This window comes from Bactrocera latifrons, unplaced genomic scaffold (assembly GCF_001853355.1).
Source record: "Bactrocera latifrons isolate USDA-ARS-PBARC rearing strain unplaced genomic scaffold, ASM185335v1 scaffold_62, whole genome shotgun sequence".
NCBI classification, from domain to species: Eukaryota; Metazoa; Arthropoda; class Insecta; order Diptera; family Tephritidae; genus Bactrocera; species Bactrocera latifrons.
The window spans coordinates 801845-820357 of record NW_017537290.1 but is presented as its reverse complement, the minus strand read 5'-3'; the positions used below and the strand labels follow the sequence as shown (position 1 = coordinate 820357).

At 34.9% G+C, this 18513-nt stretch overlaps 2 protein-coding genes across 2 annotated transcripts in view; one reads left to right on the top strand and one right to left on the bottom strand.

The window, feature by feature from the left end:
- Positions 1–16: 16 nt before the first annotated feature.
- Positions 17–2517, bottom strand: LOC108975150 (angiopoietin-2). Its single transcript, XM_018943462.1, has 5 exons — positions 2445–2517; positions 1025–2324; positions 584–913; positions 313–523; positions 17–228 (listed from the first exon to the last, which is right to left on the bottom strand). The coding sequence occupies exons 2-5, from the start codon at positions 2322–2324 to the stop codon at positions 39–41; spliced, it is 2031 nt and encodes a 676-aa protein (XP_018799007.1). The 5' UTR covers positions 2445–2517; the 3' UTR covers positions 17–38.
- A 1243-nt stretch (positions 2518–3760) lies between these two features.
- Positions 3761–18513, top strand: part of LOC108975181 (serine/threonine-protein kinase PAK 1) — a 25070-nt gene continuing 10317 nt past the window's right edge. Inside the window, exon 1 of the mRNA XM_018943514.1 lies at positions 3761–6864. Within this exon, the coding sequence (XP_018799059.1) occupies positions 4702–6417 (1716 nt within the window). The 5' untranslated portion in view covers positions 3761–4701 and the 3' untranslated portion in view covers positions 6418–6864. The remainder of the gene's footprint in view (positions 6865–18513) is intronic.

The following is an 18513-nucleotide window of genomic DNA, read 5'->3' as shown; positions in this document are numbered from 1 at the left end:
TTTAATCTTTTTTCATAAACGTTTTTCACAAGATTTTTTTATGGATCTTCATTATGTGCATTACGCTCCCCGTTTGTTTCTACTTGTTTCGATGGATTCTTTGGTCTAATTAACATGCGCGTTTTATATAGTGAGTAGTCACCATGCCATTGCTCCCAAATGATGCCGACGAAATTGTGTCCATTGGGTGTTGGACGGTAAATACCGTTTAAGTTCGCTTCCGAACAGCTATAATGCGCATATATGGAAAAGATAATTTTTCATTAATATATTTGTATTAAGCAAATTTCATAATATTTTAGGCACACTCACTTGTCAAACCACCAGCCACTTCCGTAACCGGTAGCGCATGAGCAACAAGCATCTACGCTCTTATCGTTGCGTCGATCATATGTACTGAAGTCCATTTCGTTGTGATAATGCATTGCATCGGGTGCTGTACCGCTATGGCCACCAATTAGCAAATTGTAGTTGTAGCGCTCACTGTCCAAACGAAACAATGAGTACTCGGCCCACAAATGTTCTGTTAATTAAAAAAAAACAGTATGTCCATACATACATACAATGAAAACAATTCGCTTACCATCGTTAAAATCCGTTAATTCAATGCGCAGTTCATAGTCATCCCGATCAACCAGTTGATGTATGAATTCATTACCATACCAAAATTCTTTGTCGAGCATCCCAAATCCATTTCGATACTCAACCCAAGATCGATTGAAATTCTCATGCTCGATATAGGGACCACGATTTTGTATGACGGTCCAAGCAGCGCCGTCAGTTGCAAATGCGCAGTAACGTTCATTGAAATCACGTGATGCTTCATTTAATTCAGGTGTCGAAAATTTGTAAACCCCATCGACTGATGGACCAAACAACTCATGACAACCGATCTTATTGGGTTGCGAAAAATCTAGAATATTTATAAAAAATTTCAATATACAGCAATTAAATTTAAATCTCTTTTGAACGTTCTCATGCAAATTGTACATTCTGAAGATTCAGCTCCCTAGTACAAACTCACCAACAATATCGTAGCGAACGTCTATCCGCTCTGTCTGCTCTCCTACATCTGCATCTGTAGGTTCATCTAAGTTTTCGTCAGTATTTACCGCCGACTCATCTTCAGCGTTTTCTTCTGCTGATGTTTCACGCTCAATATCATTACTACCGTTAGATGGATCCTTATCAACTTGTTCCGTGTCAACTGCATCAGTATCTTCATCATGCTCAGCTGCATCAACTTCATCGTCTTTATATCCCGTTTTGTGCAACGGTTCTTTCGCTAGCTTTTCATCGACTTCGTGTAGCAAAAATTCGATGCGTTTCAATAGCAAATCCGAACTTTCAGTGAACGTGGTTAGCTCACCGGACATGGTCTGACATTGCTGCCAACCCATGGAACTTTCWTCACGCCACTGCATTAATTGCTTATCAATTTTATTCATCCAATTTGTCAATTTTTCCAATTGCTGTGCATCTTTTTTGGCTAATGTGTGTATTTGTTTTAATTCTTTCGGTGGTGTTGTTGGTCGTGTGAGTAGTCTCGTTAACTGTTGATCCACAGATATTAGCGTTCTTTCAACATTTTGATTTGAATTGCAACCGCCAATAGGCGCCATTAGCTTAGCGACTTTATTGTTGGCATTCGCTGTTGTGTGCCGTCTTTCGCTTCGACAATTATCGCGTTCAATGTTCTGCACATGTCGCAATATATTGTTGAGACGTGTCGACAGCTCTCCACGCAGCTGCTTGTCAACGTCGATGGCATGCTTYACGTCCCCCAGCAAGGCGATATGCTCATATAGCAGCTCGTTGGTATCTCGATTTTGCTGTTGTTGTTGCGTAGTGTCACGGCCATTGTCATTGTCATTGCTGTTCGCACGGGTATTATAGGGTGTTGGTGATCGTATGGCGACGCCTTGCTGCGCATTGCAAGAATCACTCAGATATACGACTTTGCTTAATATGTGATTGAGTGTGAATTCCAGACTGAGGAATCTATTTCCATATGCTTGCTGTTCGTCCTGTGTACGCCTAACCAAATCTAAWTTGTGTTCTAACGCTTTGATTTGCTCATTCCACGCATCGATATGGTGTCGAAAGATTGCCCAATTGTGTGCTTTTTCTTCTAGACTCTGTACGCTGGTATCAATTCGACTTAAAACGTGATTGATGTGCTCCAACTTCAAGACATTGGTACAATCATGCGATACATTTGATGGATCTTTTAGCACTTCTTCAGCAGTCGAATTGGGTACAGCTGCCGAGTCCGATMGCATTATGCAAATGGTAAGAGTCAGACAAATCGTGCTTAACCACATCTGAAAATTAATATAATATTTATTATTATTATATATATATTTTCCCGTAGTTCCTAAGTGGAASATAGGGCCTCACTTAATATTATTACTAAAATATATATAATAATATTTAAACCTAACTGTTCAATTTGGATGTTTAAGAAGATTATGGCACTTGATTCCGTACAGTTCGACTGCTTCAATTAAACTGAAAGTAATAACTGAGTCKTATGCCAAATGATATCCAGATTTTAAATGCCTACATTCATCTGTTGAATTAATCATCTCGTTCAGAAGCTGTTTAAATATTCCCATGAACATAAAAAAGTTTCTAGGCAGGGTAACATATGCTCTGGTATTAWTAACAATATACTTACATATGTACACATATCTATATGTCTGTGCTGCATATGTGTATGACTACGGTCCCGAAGATAGAGGAAGATACTTAATTATGTGTGAAAGTAAAATATCGTCCAGATGTTGATATGTTAACAATTGTAGACACATATTCAGATATACTTTTTTTATCTATATATTTAAATTAATTTATTTTCGGCATATACAAATGTACCTATACGAATGGAGTACACATAAGATTATATGATCATAAATAGAGCATTCAAAGACATCACAGATTTCAAAACTTACTTACTTACGAATGTTATTTATGTTATTAATTTTTTGTTTTAACCATTAATAAGCTATACTAATATTATATTGCAGGGAATTCCTTGTTTGTTTGYTGTAAATGGTATATATGTACATTACTTCATTAACTCAAAATTAAAAAATCATCGGTATATTAACAATAAATATTATTATTTAGCATAATTGGAGTTTGAGAAGAATAGAAACCGAGAAGAGAATATCCGCTTCCTTTTGCTCTTCCTACATCGTCGGTGGAAATAAGAGCTGCTTAACCAGCCAATATTATTTTTATAAAATTCTTTGGTGAACATTTGAATTATTAACTTACATTTATTATTGTATTACTAAAGGAAGTAGATAAAATTAAAATACTTTTTGTAGACTTTAGTTTTTCATTTGTACAGTTGTATAATTCGTATTTGAATCAAAAATAAAATAAATATATTATTATATTAATATTTTTTGCGCTGATTTTGATTTTATGCACCTTTGGAAAACTTCATTATCGACAAGTTTCGCTTTTGMGCGAGAAGGAACTCTGCTTCACCTAAATGGTATCTGATCGCCGTTTGTTAAAGTGAGACGCATATTTAACAAATAATATCAGGGTTGCTGAACCCCAGTTTTTATAATTCTTTTATTTTTTAATTAAAAATTAATTTTAGTTAAAACTTATATTTATATACGATTCTGTGAACATTAGATGAGCTAAACCTGAGGATCAATAAATATTTTAGATATAGTTTGAAATTTATTACATGCATCCCTGTAATCAACCAACAACAACAAATTATATCGCTGGCGGTGTCAGTCGTTCGTCGACATTCAATCGAGAAAAGTGTAAATTTCAAGTGAAATAAATGACAACGTATCTTCAAAAACAACCAATTTCCTATATTTTATGTTCGGCTGTAATGAAATAAAATAAAATAAAATGTTAATAAACGAGCAATGAAATAAAATTAAGCAAGGAATAAAGATGTAATAAATATWTTACAAGACGTGAGTGAAGGAATAGAAGTAATGAAGGTGAAGTGCCACTCCTTTGTGTAAAACACGAATGCGCCAGCAGTGGAGACAAAAGTACTAAGTGCATAAGTGAAGAAAAGTCAGATAAAATAAAAATATAAGCAAAGACGGAATGTGGAGTCAGAAATAAAARTTCTTTGAAAAAGATGCAGTGTGATTGTACAGAACGAGAAGGGAAGTGAATTGAATGCATCTGRGAAATTAATAGATAAGAAAACATGTAACTAGTACATGTGAAATTCATGTGAATGAAGAAACGAGTTTGTGTATAATTGAATCGTAATTGGTGATTAATTAAACTGCTTAWGAACGAAAGAAATGTGCATATATGATGAAAGTGGAATATAACATACACAAATAGAATGTATTTTGTATAAAGTATTACATGCAAAATAAACTAAAAATTTAGAGTCAAAAGTACGAGAATTAGTCGTGGAGTAGTTGATATAATGCACTCTATATATTTTCGAGTCTTAAAGACTGATCGCCACTATGCATACTATTGAAAAGCTACGTGTGAGTCACGCATTTTAGTAAGCAACAGCACAACACTAGAGCTAACAGAGAAGAAAATTAAGGGTAGTAACAAACATCAGCAAATTTAGGTGTGCGCTACTAACAAATTGCGTGTAAAGTAAACATTTTTTTTATTAAAATTATTAAAAGAAAGAATAAAATTCAAAATATTTTCTTTTAATCATACAAACATATTGTCAAAATGACTAGTTTCACAAGTCTGAAAGGTTGGTTTGGTCGCAAGAAGGAACCTATCTCAGAAATCGGTAATCCAACCAATTTCCAACGGCATTATCATGTGTCAAGAAATGAAGAGACGGGGCATCTTGAAGGTTTGCCTGCGTCCTGGACAAGACTCATGAATGCACAAATTACCCGCGATGAACAGGATAAAAACCCTGATGCTGCCTACCATGCCGTTAAATATTACAACTATTCCATTAAGAAAAAGGACAATGATGTATTTAAGCCATTCATTACTGAGGAGGCAATTCACGAGGAATCAAAAGAAATAGATAACTATGTGAATTACAAAAATAAACACAAATCACATGATCCAGATAAATCCGATGATGATGAGTTATATGGAGGAGGAAGCTCTACTGGGGAAAGTGGTGCATCGTCCAGTGGAAATAGCAATAGTAGTAGTTTCAATGACAATCAACAAGCCATCCGTATGACTGGATTGAATCAAGTSATCAAAGAACTTGAGTCAAATTTAYTAGCGCAACGMGAAACATTGAAACCAATTTCATCATTCACCGGTGACGACCGTCCTCCATTGCCTGCCAAAAAACTGCAAACCTTACCCCCTAAACCAGTTTTAAAACCAAAGCCTAGAGCGGTAACTCAACAGCTTTCGCGCGGAGTCTCTGATCTTACAACTATCAATGCAGAGGAACCTTTGAACAAGATCAACACTAATACGATTATCCTCAATCCTGTGGCTCCAACAGATGCTGATACTGAACCAGCTGAGGAATCAATTTTGCGTAGATCAAAAGATAAACGTGCACAGAAGACAGACGCTGAAGTTTATGAAGAACTTCGAGCTATTTGCAATATGGACGATCCTCGCGAGCGCTATCACACTACGCAAGAGGTGGGTAAGGGTGCTTCCGGCATTGTATTCATTGCAGGCGATTTGCAAACCGAGGCGCAAGTTGCAGTTAAGACCATCGATCTTAAAAATCAGTCTTCAAAAGATCTCATTCTTACTGAGATACGTGTATTAAAGGACTTCAATCATAAAAATTTAGTAAATTTCYTGGATGCATATCTACTTGAACCAGAAGATCAGTTATGGGTAATAATGGAATATATGGATGGTGGTCCACTAACTGACGTTGTCACGGAAACTGTTATGAAGGAAAGACAGATCGCGTGCGTTTGCCGTGAAGTTCTTTATGCAATAAGTTTTCTACATTCCAAAGGTATCATTCATCGTGATATTAAATCGGATAATGTGTTATTAGGTATGGATGGTTCGGTAAAGGTGACCGATTTCGGTTTCTGCGCAAATATTGAAGGTGATGAAAAACGTCAGACTATGGTCGGTACACCATATTGGATGGCTCCCGAAGTCGTTACACGTAAGAAGTATGGAAAGAAAGTAGATATCTGGTCAATTGGTATTATGGCAATAGAAATGATTGAAGGTCAACCACCATATCTTTATGAGACACCGCTTCGTGCGCTCTATCTTATTGCGGCTAATGGTAGACCTGACATTAAGAGCTGGGATAAACTGAGTCCCAGTTTACAAGACTTTCTTGATTGTTGCTTGCAAGTGGAGGTCGATAAACGTGCAACGGCTGATGAATTGCTACGGCATCCGTTCCTTGACGATTGCAGTGAAGTTAAAGCATTGGTGCCGAACATAAAAGCAGCCAAGAAAGTACTGCGGCGTATGGTGTAAAATCGCATGTGAAGGGGTGGGAAGATTAAAACAACAATTGTCTATATAAAAGAACTGATAATGTGGGATAGATCGACGTGCAATTGTAATATTGCTTTAGTGCAGTTGTATTCATGAGCTGTGCAAGAACGTTGTGTATTTTAGTTGCCTATTTATATACTACATAGCTATAAGTTTGTATAAGAAAAGCCTTCGATTGGATATGAGAAATATTGGGTACGAAAACACTTTTAAGATCTGCCACAAAGTCTTAATGCTAAGTCAATAAGTGTGACAGAAGGGTGAAGACGAATGTTGAATGGAATATAGGGGATAGGTGAAGTGTATTGCTGTTGACAGAAAAATGCTATAGAAAACATGAATAGCGCAAYAGAAATTTTATGGATTTTGGTGCATTAAATGAAGCATGCGAGAACATCGCTGGTCGAACAGTATTGCAGTCGAAAGGTAAGTTCGTAAGCTTTCTGTTGAAACAATCTWTATGTATTGTTTTTTTCGTCGTCTAATTTAAAGTATTCAAATGCGACTCTAATAAAATACTATGAACATATGGGGACAAGAAAATGTAAAAACGTTACGTTACGGTAAACAAAAATTTGTTTAAAGAATTTTTTTTGTCATTAAACAGAGTAAATTAAGTTTGCCACCATATTTATAACACCCTATGGCAAAAAAGTTAATATAAATATGTTTTTATAAACTTTTATGTTATAAAAAACACACGGTAAAGAGTAATATAGATTCGGTTGAGCCAAAGTTAACGTTTTTTTTTCTTGTTTACCATATTTTTTACAAACTATCATTCCCTACTGATTAAAATCAATTGTGATATCAATAGATTTTAACAAGTGCGAATGCTCACATGTAAGAAAATTTGGGTAGTTTTTGGGTTGTAAATTGATTTCGCTTACATAACAATCGAATGAATATGCATCGAAGTGAAAACCATCGTTGGATATTTAAAGTGAGTAGCATTATATAAATTTTTGTCAAATGAATTTACAATAAACTTGAGTTTGCCTCATGTTATTGTTAAAATTGTATTGAATATTTCATTTGCATAAAGTTTCTTTGATTTTTTCTGCGATTGGCGTGGCGATCCACGCACTGCAAAGTCAAATGTCTTTTGATAAAACACAAACACATGCAGAGTGAAATCAATACGATTTTAGTGGAACCTAATGCTACCGATGGGAAATTTAAAATCATTAAAACGTGCCTAAAATTGTATATAAATTTGAACAAAGACTTAAAAACGTAAAAGTTGACTAGATTATTAAACTGAGATACGTACCCAGAATATTTTAATCTCAGTGCATAGTAAGAACTGGACCACATTTTCAYTTGAATTATTATTTTCACCAATTTATTGCTGGTAACGATACAAAATGTATGTATGTCCACCAAATATAATGGACCCATCTTATCGTAATAAATTCAAAACACAGGCACTGTAAAAAAGCTTATTCATGTGTATGTATTTTTATTGTTATTGCTTTTTATTTTTTATCAAAATGCGCAGTGATAAACGAAAGTGTTTCCCCTTGCGTATTTGGTAAGCGAAGCTCATTGGCATTCGTTGTTGATTACGCTTTTTGACAATCACGATCGGGAAGCGATGGCTGGTGTGTGAGTTGGTATTATGGGTATTAACATGTACATTTGTATAATGAGTCATGATAGCGTTAGCTGTACGTGTGAAACGGCATTAGTTGTAAAAATTGTAGCCAAGTTAGTATATTCAAAACATATTCATATATATTATTCTGAGAAATCTCAATTTAGAATTTTGCGTATTAGATTATAGAATTATAAATAAAAATTTAACAACAGGAGTTTGCAATTTTTTAAATTTTTTACGAAAACTATAATTAATTATGTACTTTTAACTATTTAATATGAATATTAAGCAAATGTGGTGTTTAAGTTTTAAGGCCGACCTATCGATTGTTTAAGCGCAAACTTAAAGACACTTCTGCRTAACAAAACATTAGGTAAATCGAATTTGTTCTTGAATATAAAAGAAATACTGCAAAGATAAAGTTATATTAGATTATATAAGTAATATGTGTGTGTCTGTATATTTAAAAGTGTATCATATAAGTTTACTCGTGTTCAACGCATAGACTGTAAACAACTTTTTGTTATCTTTTAAATCGTTATCACAAATAACAACAACCACTATCCGTTCGCAGTTTAATTATATGTTTAATTTTTAAATTTTTATTAGCGGGATTTTTTACATATATTCGCTGACTATATTAGCTAATTTGTTAATTAACAAAACTATACTTAACTATTTAATGTTTGTCACTTTTTTTAATACATATGCTTCTAACTTTTTGTTTATAAAGTAAACGTAAAACCTTTGTATGTATGTTGTGTCAAAGCATTTAGATCGTGCAAAAAGCATGTATGTATCTAGTTCATAGGCTTTATACGTTTTACACATAATATCATACATATGAGATGTGTATAAGAGACAGCATTTAGATCGTGCAAAAAGCATGTATGTATCTAGTTCATAGGCTTTATACGTTTTACACATAATATCATACATATGTATATATACATACATATGTACATGTATAAACCGTCTGTCTGTATATATGTATGCGGTATGAATTTTCGCACTCGTCCTTTACTCCACAAGAAACTTCTCATTTATTGAAACCGCCGATATCGGACCATTATATAATATGTAGCATATAGCTGCCCTGTAAACGTAATCATGAATATCAAGTTCTTGTAACAAAACTTTAACCTGTGAAGGTGCAGTCAAATCTAAAATTTTTCTTGTTTTTCGGTACATTCGCATTCTTCGGTCTGGTACTTCCCCAAACTAACTCATTTTAAACTTGGTAAATGCGGCTAAACTTATGTCGGATGCCCAGAATCTAAAGCGAGTGTTGTGTAATTCTGACCGCCACCAWAAGAGAAATTTATATACTGTGMCAAAAAAGCACCCGGAAATTGTAATTAAATTCCGCGGCTAAATGATATTTCAAATAAATGTATTTTGCTAAGTAGGTAGGACTGTCCTTAATTATTTATTTTTACAATTGATCCAAATATCGAAAAAGAATTTGCTGTATCGTTCTGGGCAACCTTCAGCCTCTTCAGCTGATGAAAATATTAACAAAGTGAAGAATATATTTTGGATATGAAACGGGTTCTTGCTCTTGTTTTTTTTTTTTTCAAAAAGAGAATGATTGGGACCGAATTTAAAGCCAAAACTCAATGAATACSATCGATCAACCACAATATCCACCAGATTTGGCTCCGTGTGCTTTYTTCTTGTTCCTCGAACGGAAATTGCCGCTCCGTAGATCCCGTTTTCAGTCGATCGAAGAGATAAAACAAAATGTGCTGGAGGAACTGCGAATCCCAAAAAGTGCTTATGAAAAGTGTTTCGAGGTCTGGAGAAATTAGTACTCACCGATCCAAACGGGGTTAGTACSCCKAAAAAACAGCACTTGGTCGGATAAAATCCGAGTCAATTCCGGTGCGTAGAACCGGCTTCGTGGGAAAATGGCCGGCCGGTCCTTAACTACGCAGCACCAATATGGTCGCCCGGATGCAGTGGAACGCAGATGGGAAAACTTCAGATCTGTCAGAATACTGCACTCCGGACCACGACGAGATGCCTTTTGATGTCTCCCATAGAACACCTCCAGAGTGAGACGCTTGTGCTTCCTGTAAAGGAGCATAATGAACTCCTATCCAAACAGTTCCTGCTAGGATGTTTAAGTAGGAATCACTCTTGCAGCCATCTGCTTGGAGCGGAACCGCCTCCTAGGAGCATCAAAACGTCCTTCCTTGACTACGTCGACGACGTCGCACAGTACGCCGACCGCACTTCGGACGCAACTGACTTCCGACAGGTACTGACCGTCATTCACAGTGGAGCCATCAACACCTTCACCGACTCCCTTCCCGTGAATGGCGTTCTTGGAGTCAAATCACCACCTATCGCAGACGAAGAGCTCCAGTTGCCGCGAGAAACGCGAGTGACCCTAGCGCAGAATTCTGCCGTTACAACAACAACCCCGTCGAAACAGCATGTTTCATGGGCATCCCCTTAAATGACCTCGACAACAACGCAAATGACCTTTACCAACCCAACGGGGATTAACTGTATTACATCTGGTTAGGGTTACTTTGAAGGCGTCAAAATTAATATTGATGAATAATTAAATATTTTGCATTTATTTACAATTTCCGGGTACTTCTTGGTCGCAATGTAAATGAAAAAATATGCGAATATTATTTGCTTTTTTAAAGAATATCTATCATCTCTTTTTTTTTTTGGTACATGTAAACATCCGCCATGCATTGCGGCCATCTTTTCCTGGTAGATGAGGTTAAGTTTGTGTGAATTATGAAAGTGTAGCTGCAKTGGGCCAGCAAATAGTGTATGCTACAAAATATCAGCTGCAAATGCTTAAACACTAATAATCGTGGTATCCAGTGAGTGACTCGTCGATCTCTGACTTTTACGTTTCTCCTTTTTTAATCAAATAAGTTTTGTGTAATTTCGTTTTCGCCAGACATTTATACTTCYCCAAAGTGGTGTGAGTGTTTGCGGCGTGGCGCTTGTGGTGGCCATGGCAGCCGGCATTCACGTTCTGTCTGTTGCTTTTTKATTCTCTTTTGTTTATTTATTTACTTAGACTTGTTGGTTATTTCAATTTTTTCTGCTATTCGTACGTGATTTGTGATTTTTTGCCTATTTTTTTTTAATTTGTTATTAAAACGTTTATTTAAGTATGCTTTAAGAATTTGTTCGCTGTAATTACGTATATTTCTTTCATATTAATTATTCTAAGCGCTCATTTCCTTGGCCTCAGTTGTGTGCCAGCTGTTTACGGATAATTAACAATAAAACCGAAGGTGATTGCTTTAATTGTATATATGAATGTAAGTATATACATACATAGGAGTCTATCTATCTAAGTGCCACCTTATCTCCCATGATGGGAAACTACACTTGAGTGAATACAAAAAATGCATTCACGTGGACGTTCGTTTACCTATGTATATATATTATGTGTATGTAAATATGTACATATGTGTGCATGTTTGTATATTGTGAACATAATTTACATACAAGCGTTGTTTGCACTTTTACTCACATCCATACAAATCAAATTTGTACACAATCGCTTCCACTAAAACGTGTGTGAAATTTACAATGATTTATGTTAATGTTGTTGTTGTTTTTAATTCAGTCATTGCGGAGGCACTTTTACTCATCATCTACCAAGTGTTGCTGCTATTTCAGACGTGTACGCTGATTTTATTTTTTAGCCGGATTTAGGTTGCAAAATTTCAGTGGAAAGCAAGCCAACAAACAATCTTGCAAATGACAAATGTACATACATTCATACATCCATATATGTATGGGTGTATGCAATATGCATGCTTGTATTTGCGCACTAAATACAATTTATAAAGTTATTTGTTTATCTGAACTGTTTTATAGAAAATAACCTTCCCGCTTCTTCTCTTGTGAAAACGTCAAAGGAAATCATCTACATATACTGCTTTTCGTTTTATACAAAAAACTGTATTTATGATAACAACGTATGTATACACTTACTTGAAAGGCAATATTATTAAAAATAAATCAGCTAATTGAACAAAAATATTTCCATTTAGCTCTGTTTAAGTATAAGAAATCATGAATCACGTTCAACTTTTGGATGTACATATGTACATGGATGTATGTATATATTTGTGTACATTAACAAAAAATATTAATGAGCATATGTAAGTATGTATATGGATTTTATGTTTGTTTCCATTTGATTAACCCAATTTGTTAAACTATTGAGATATTTTGAAAATATTTACGAGTATCATTGATTAAATCATTTTCTTAATTAACTTAAACAAGTTACTTATTTTCAATATTGTTTTTATGAAACTTCAGCACAAGCGTTTATTCTTGTTATACTCTTACCTTTCTCAGTTATTAGTGAATGAATTTTGATTGGATTCGCTCAACATTTCACAGATAGTTTTCACAACATTGCTAATTGTGGATTTGGTGGAACGCTTGCTTGGAGAACTAATGAAATCTGTTGTCGAACTATTCTCCATATCCAGGCTTGCAAACCAAAGATGAACGGATCCATATAACCGAAACGTACACGGTCAAGATCTGCCACCTCAGCRGCAATATTTGGAATTATTTTAAGAATATTTTCTGACACTGTTTCGATCTTAAATATTTAGTGTAAGTCACTTGACGTCCCATTTAAAAATACTGAATCTTTGTGGTTTGTTAAAATTAGCCATTATCACTATTAAATGGCTGAATTTCTACTCGTATTAAGAAAAATAAATTCTTATAAAGAATTTAAAAAGAGGAGTTTGTCGTTCGCACAACAGTCAGGTCTAAGTAACYGGAGCGGAACCGGATTTTTAACAAGGATTGTCAACTCKGCACTATTCTTCGGAATTACTTCAGAAATGTTGTTGTAGTAGCGGCGGATTTCTGCCTAGTTAATAGTCCCCTTGGCGGGAAAAAAGTTGGGGTCCGTTCCATACGTGTAGACGCATCTGTCGTGGGAACGGATCACGAATATTTTCTGCTGTTACTCTTTTGTTGTTACAACTTCTTTTTGGTATTATAGGAGGTTAAACTCCCACCTCTCCAGAATCGACMTCGACATACCAAATAAATGCCCTGCGTGAAATCAGCTCTCGCATGGCTATATTACATATTTTTCCCTACGATCCGAACCCATCGAAAAATACCGATTTCTGTACATCCGGAGTGTTTTGATGATAACTAACTTTCGCCTAGCCACTYAAACAGGGTCTGCATTACTGCTACAACAATAACATAATAAATTTTATTACAAACGTTGAAAATAATGGAGTGTTAATTCGTCGCAGGAACCAAGTAAACTTACGAATGTTTTTTGCAGAAATAAAATTAAATTATTACCATGAAAAAAACAAAAATAAAATAAGCTTCAAACGCATTGCTCACTTAGCTTTGCTTCCTTTAATGATATGCATTACTTTAACTGGGGTGGTTACATGTAGTAACTATCAAATTTCAAACAAAGTTATGTGTCACTTCAACCCCATTTCCCCGGCCAACATGGCTATTAAGGTTTCATGCATTAAAACCCGATGAGTCATGAGTCATACTTTACATGTTATGTATTATGATGCATTTGTGCTAAGATTGTTTTTGGATTGTTTCTGTTTACGTCATACAATGGGAGTGTGCAAAATTTCAGATCGACACTTCATTTTTTCCGGCAAAGACGATTAGTCTCAACTCTTTTGGCAATGTTTCATTATGGAGCCGTTGGGCCAAARATACCTTCTTTGCCCACGCACGCTGTCGTTAAAGTCGCCAAACACGATTTTTTCATCATTCTAAGAATATCACACCGAATTTGCGCTCCTTTATATTTCCACTTTAGTAAATACTACCAGGTCCTACTCGGCTCAGTCCTTGTCCCGTCCATCGCACTTCTTGGACGGCGGTGATGTCAGCCTGTGCTTTTACGAGGACATCCACCAGTTGTGCAGCGGCGCCTTCTCAATTAAGTGACCGGATATTTCAGATGCACTCCCTTAAATTGTAATCCTTAATCCGTTTGCCATGATCGTCACCAAAAGGAGAGTATCTTATCCGAGACTGTTGTTTCCTTTTCATTGGGGGGAAGAATGATTGGCCTTCTCACTTTACCTCGCCTTCAAACGGATGTTCTTTGGCTACTCCGAGAATGCTAGGTCTAAGACCGGAAGTCATGAGCTGCTTAAGCCATATGTAAAAGAATCGTTTAAGGCCACTCTCAAGTGAATGRCGCTCATAGAACTTTCCTCACTTGCGTGAACTTCTACACATAAATCCATCCTCACTGAGGGACTACTTCACGTATGTATATATATACAGACTATACAGACAGACGAATTAACAGACGAACTTGGCTAAAYCGACTTGCCATAGTGTTCATTATAGTAGATATATTTGTTCTATGGTCTGCGATGATTCTTTCCGGGTGGCAGAGAGGGTCTGCAAAGAATAAAACTTTTTAATTTTAATTACAAAATACTTGAAGAATCTTCCAAAGCGTTTCAATACATACTCTTYCTCTTCTTGACTATAAAAAAAACTTGAAATTATTTAAGGTTTTTTATTGTATGTGACATTGTGAAAGCATAAGTACTTAAGTGTGCATACATGTTCTTTTTAACCTGACTTATGTAGGAAAATATTGACAAAATTTGTTAAGCAAGCGACTACAGTTTGTTGACCTTGACTTGATTTTTTATTGCATTTCGGCTGCTTACTTAACGGGTAATTGTGTAAATGTGTTTGCACATATGTACATACATATGTGAGCGTATGTTTTAATCTTAATGGCTCGCTTTTAAGCTGCGTTTTCTGAGTGTATGCCTATTTACGAATTTCTTGAAGTTATTTTTAAAAATGTTTTCTTCGTTGTTATTGTTGCCTGCTATTTAAGTACAACTATTTTTCTCATACACTATTAAATATTATTGCCATAATCGCGGCGCAAAGTAAATGAATGTGCATTTCCAACTCAGCCCAAGCGTTAATCTCTGCATGAGTGTTAACATCCACTTACATGTGTACATATTTACATATTTATATGTATGCATAAAATATTGTATTAATCTTGCACGCTTTTACAGACACGCTACACACAAGCATGCAAACAACAAATATGTATGTAGTGTGTATGTTTGTAGTAGCCTATGCAGTTTTGTGCCGCTGCCCGTCACTCAGAGTCAGTCAGTCAGTCGGTAATGCAACGCCATAAACTTGTTAATATCCATTCGTTGGTTATTTTCGATTTTTAAATCGCCACACCGTGGCGCTGTCGATTTCGTTGTTGCTGCTAATATTTTTCTTTTTCATTTATTTGCATTTAATTTTGTTATTGCCGCTCTGTCTATGTTATTGTTTTTGTTTCCACAATTTTGTCTTCTTCTGATTTTCCTTTGCCCTTTGGTGCCGTTCCAGTTGTTGGTCTGTTGGTGCCTCGGAATAATCATTGGTCGGTTGATCGGTAGTCTGCTCTATCAATTGTTGTTGTTGTTCCTGTTGACGCAGACAACACATATTGTATTTTTGTTTTATTTTTTTATTTATTGCTTTTGTAATGTGTGTTGTTGTTGTTCTTTCTTGGTTGCTGTCACGGCTTGCCATTGGCACGGCTTTTTGCTGTTGTTGTTACTATTACTATTACTTCTGGTTRCTTCAGTGCATTAGTCGGATTGCTAATGTTGCTTTAGCTGCTTTGTTGGCTGCCATCTTCGCCGTAAAGTATTACTGTTTTTATTATAGCTGCTGTATCGTCGTTAATGTTTTGTTGTTGTTTTTTGGGTGTGAATTATTTAGCCTCAACGTTGATTAGCATTTCGTATATGTACATGCATTCACAAATATGTCTATAGCTTTCGCGTGTTTCATTTTGTTCCGTTTCATTTCATTTCTTCACATTTCATTTGAAGTAGTGCAAGAGTAAAAGTCGAATTTAAACATTCATGCTTAAGTATACACTTGGTCATGCGTGGATACATGTTCACTTAAGTAAATATGTATATACATACATATGTATGTATGTACATATATATGTATATAAATGTGTTTGAATACTTGCCCGAGGTTAAGTCAGACAATTACTTTATTAAAGAAACTTGTCCGTCTGCGGAGAACATACCTATATACAATGTACAYACATAGATATCTATAAGGTATTATGTAATGCAAATAAATCCTTAATATAAGCTTTCATAGCCGTTCTTCAGAAGCTCAGTCTTTGGCTTCTTGTTWTCCTTTGGTAATTTGATATTTGATTAATCACATTTTTCAACTTTTTTAAAGCTTTAATAAATTGTCCAACAATCTGATCCAAAACTAGTMTTTTTTTTGTGACTACATACTATACATGTATGAAATTTTACTAGAGTAATGGAAATTTTCGTAAATACTTCATATGTGCACTTCCTATATATACTGTTATGCGCATACATATATAAGTGTATGCATATGTAATCTSGCACATTATGTGCATTTGGTGAAACAAAGAAATTCCTCACATAGTTTTACAGGAATTGTGAGTTAAAAGTGTATAAATATTGGTTTCGCTTTCGGTTGCGRTTTTTGCGTTTGATGGCCTTAATTTTTCGGAAATGTTAATCAACAAAATACAAAAGAGACAATATTAAAGCACGTRTTTAATTTCCATATAAACCTGCAACCAAAATTATTCACCACTTAACTGATGAAAAGAAAAAATTATAAAATTCACATATTTCATGTTATAGAAGTTATTTTAAAAAAATTCAGATTTTTAATTACTACTTTAAGTTTTACATGTATATTTTTTTTTTGAAATTTTTAAAATATTAAAAATACAGTGTTAATTTTCCGACACAAAAAGAAATCAGAGAACTCTTATCACAGGTATAATAAAATGGCCCCAGTATCCATCCGAATCACTTGAAATTTGAATATGGTGTTTATAAGATCAATATTTTATATACGATCAAATTTTAATTTTGAGAACTTCGATTTTTTTCGATCTAAAACTGGTCTAAAAACAGCTGTTATAGGAAAAAGCGCGAATTTTTTTAATTTTCAATTTTTTTTAGTTGTAGTCCCAAAATTTCAAGTGATTCGGATGAAAAGTTTTTTTTTCATCACCGGCACGCCGAAAAAGTAGTTTTGGAACGCCATTTTTAATGCTGTTAAACATTTTTTTTATTTAACAAAAAAATATATTTGTACTTTACATAAGTTTATAAATAAACTGTAAAAATTTTTAATTGATTGCTCTTTTTTCAGACCTTAAAAAATACAGAAAGCACCCTTAATTTGAGGGTTTTAGACCACCGGGACCCCTTAACTTACTTGAAAATAATTTAAATGTAAGTTTCTAACATAATAGTTTATTAGGATACATGGTTGACTCACTCAGCTTACCTACCTTGTGATACCTTGTGATACGACCGATAAATTGAAGGAATTGCGCTATTAACTATTAACCTACCCTCTTCCCCACATTTGGTGGCCAGCAACTATTTCCTATTACTCCGTCTCAAAAAGTGGCTCGTTGCTAAATTATTTGACTCAAATGAGGAGATCAAAATAGAAACAAACTCATATTTTATAAACCCTGAAGTGTTCTTTGGATGGATAGCGCAATCTATATATATAAAAGAAAGTTGCGTTAGTTACACGTGGCGGKGGGGTGGTAGCTTAGTACCAGAGTAAGGACATAGGATCCTTTATATCTCTTTATGTAAAAATCTAATACAACAAAATTTGTTCAAAATTCATATTTGTTCTCAAAAATAATACAATTACTAAATATTTGGAATAGTAGAAAAGAACTGCAACCAAATACGCAGGGAAATGGMTTATAACTGGCTCAGTAATCAGTTGTTGAGTATGTATTATACCACGTGCATCCCAAAAGACTGATGTCATAACCTTCCAGCCGACTTTTTCGTCTTTCCACGTCTGAGAGCCGGTTCATAATGTGCAGTCCACTAGAATGACTGTCGATCTATTGTCACACACCAACGCAAAAATTCGGTTTTATTACGATTAAAGAGCACTCAAACACTCTCAGAATCAGTTATTCGTTGTTCTTGTGGGATTATGAACTTTCGAGGCACCTCTCCTCAGTGCTTATTTCGCCTTTTTCCAGCTTAGCAAATATCTTTTTAACGGTGTATTTTCCTGAGCCCAAATTAAACAATATTTTCCGCCGAAAAACATTGATTTATTAACACATGAAATGCTTTTATGATCAATTATTTTGTAAACTAACACAAGTTGCTTCACTAATATGCTATATCTCATTAACTAATTGTTATAATCCAACTAATAGAAATCATATAGATGGTAGTAGTATTATCTATGTATCAGTCACAGTGAAGCGTGGAGGGGTCCTTTAGTTAAACTATATTTTCATTAAAAATTTTTTATTGTTAGGTCAAATTTAAAACTAAAAAAATGTACTGGCTTTTAGGTCAGCGATCTCAACTTAGCCTTGAAAATAAAGTACGACTTTACAAGCCAATCCTTAA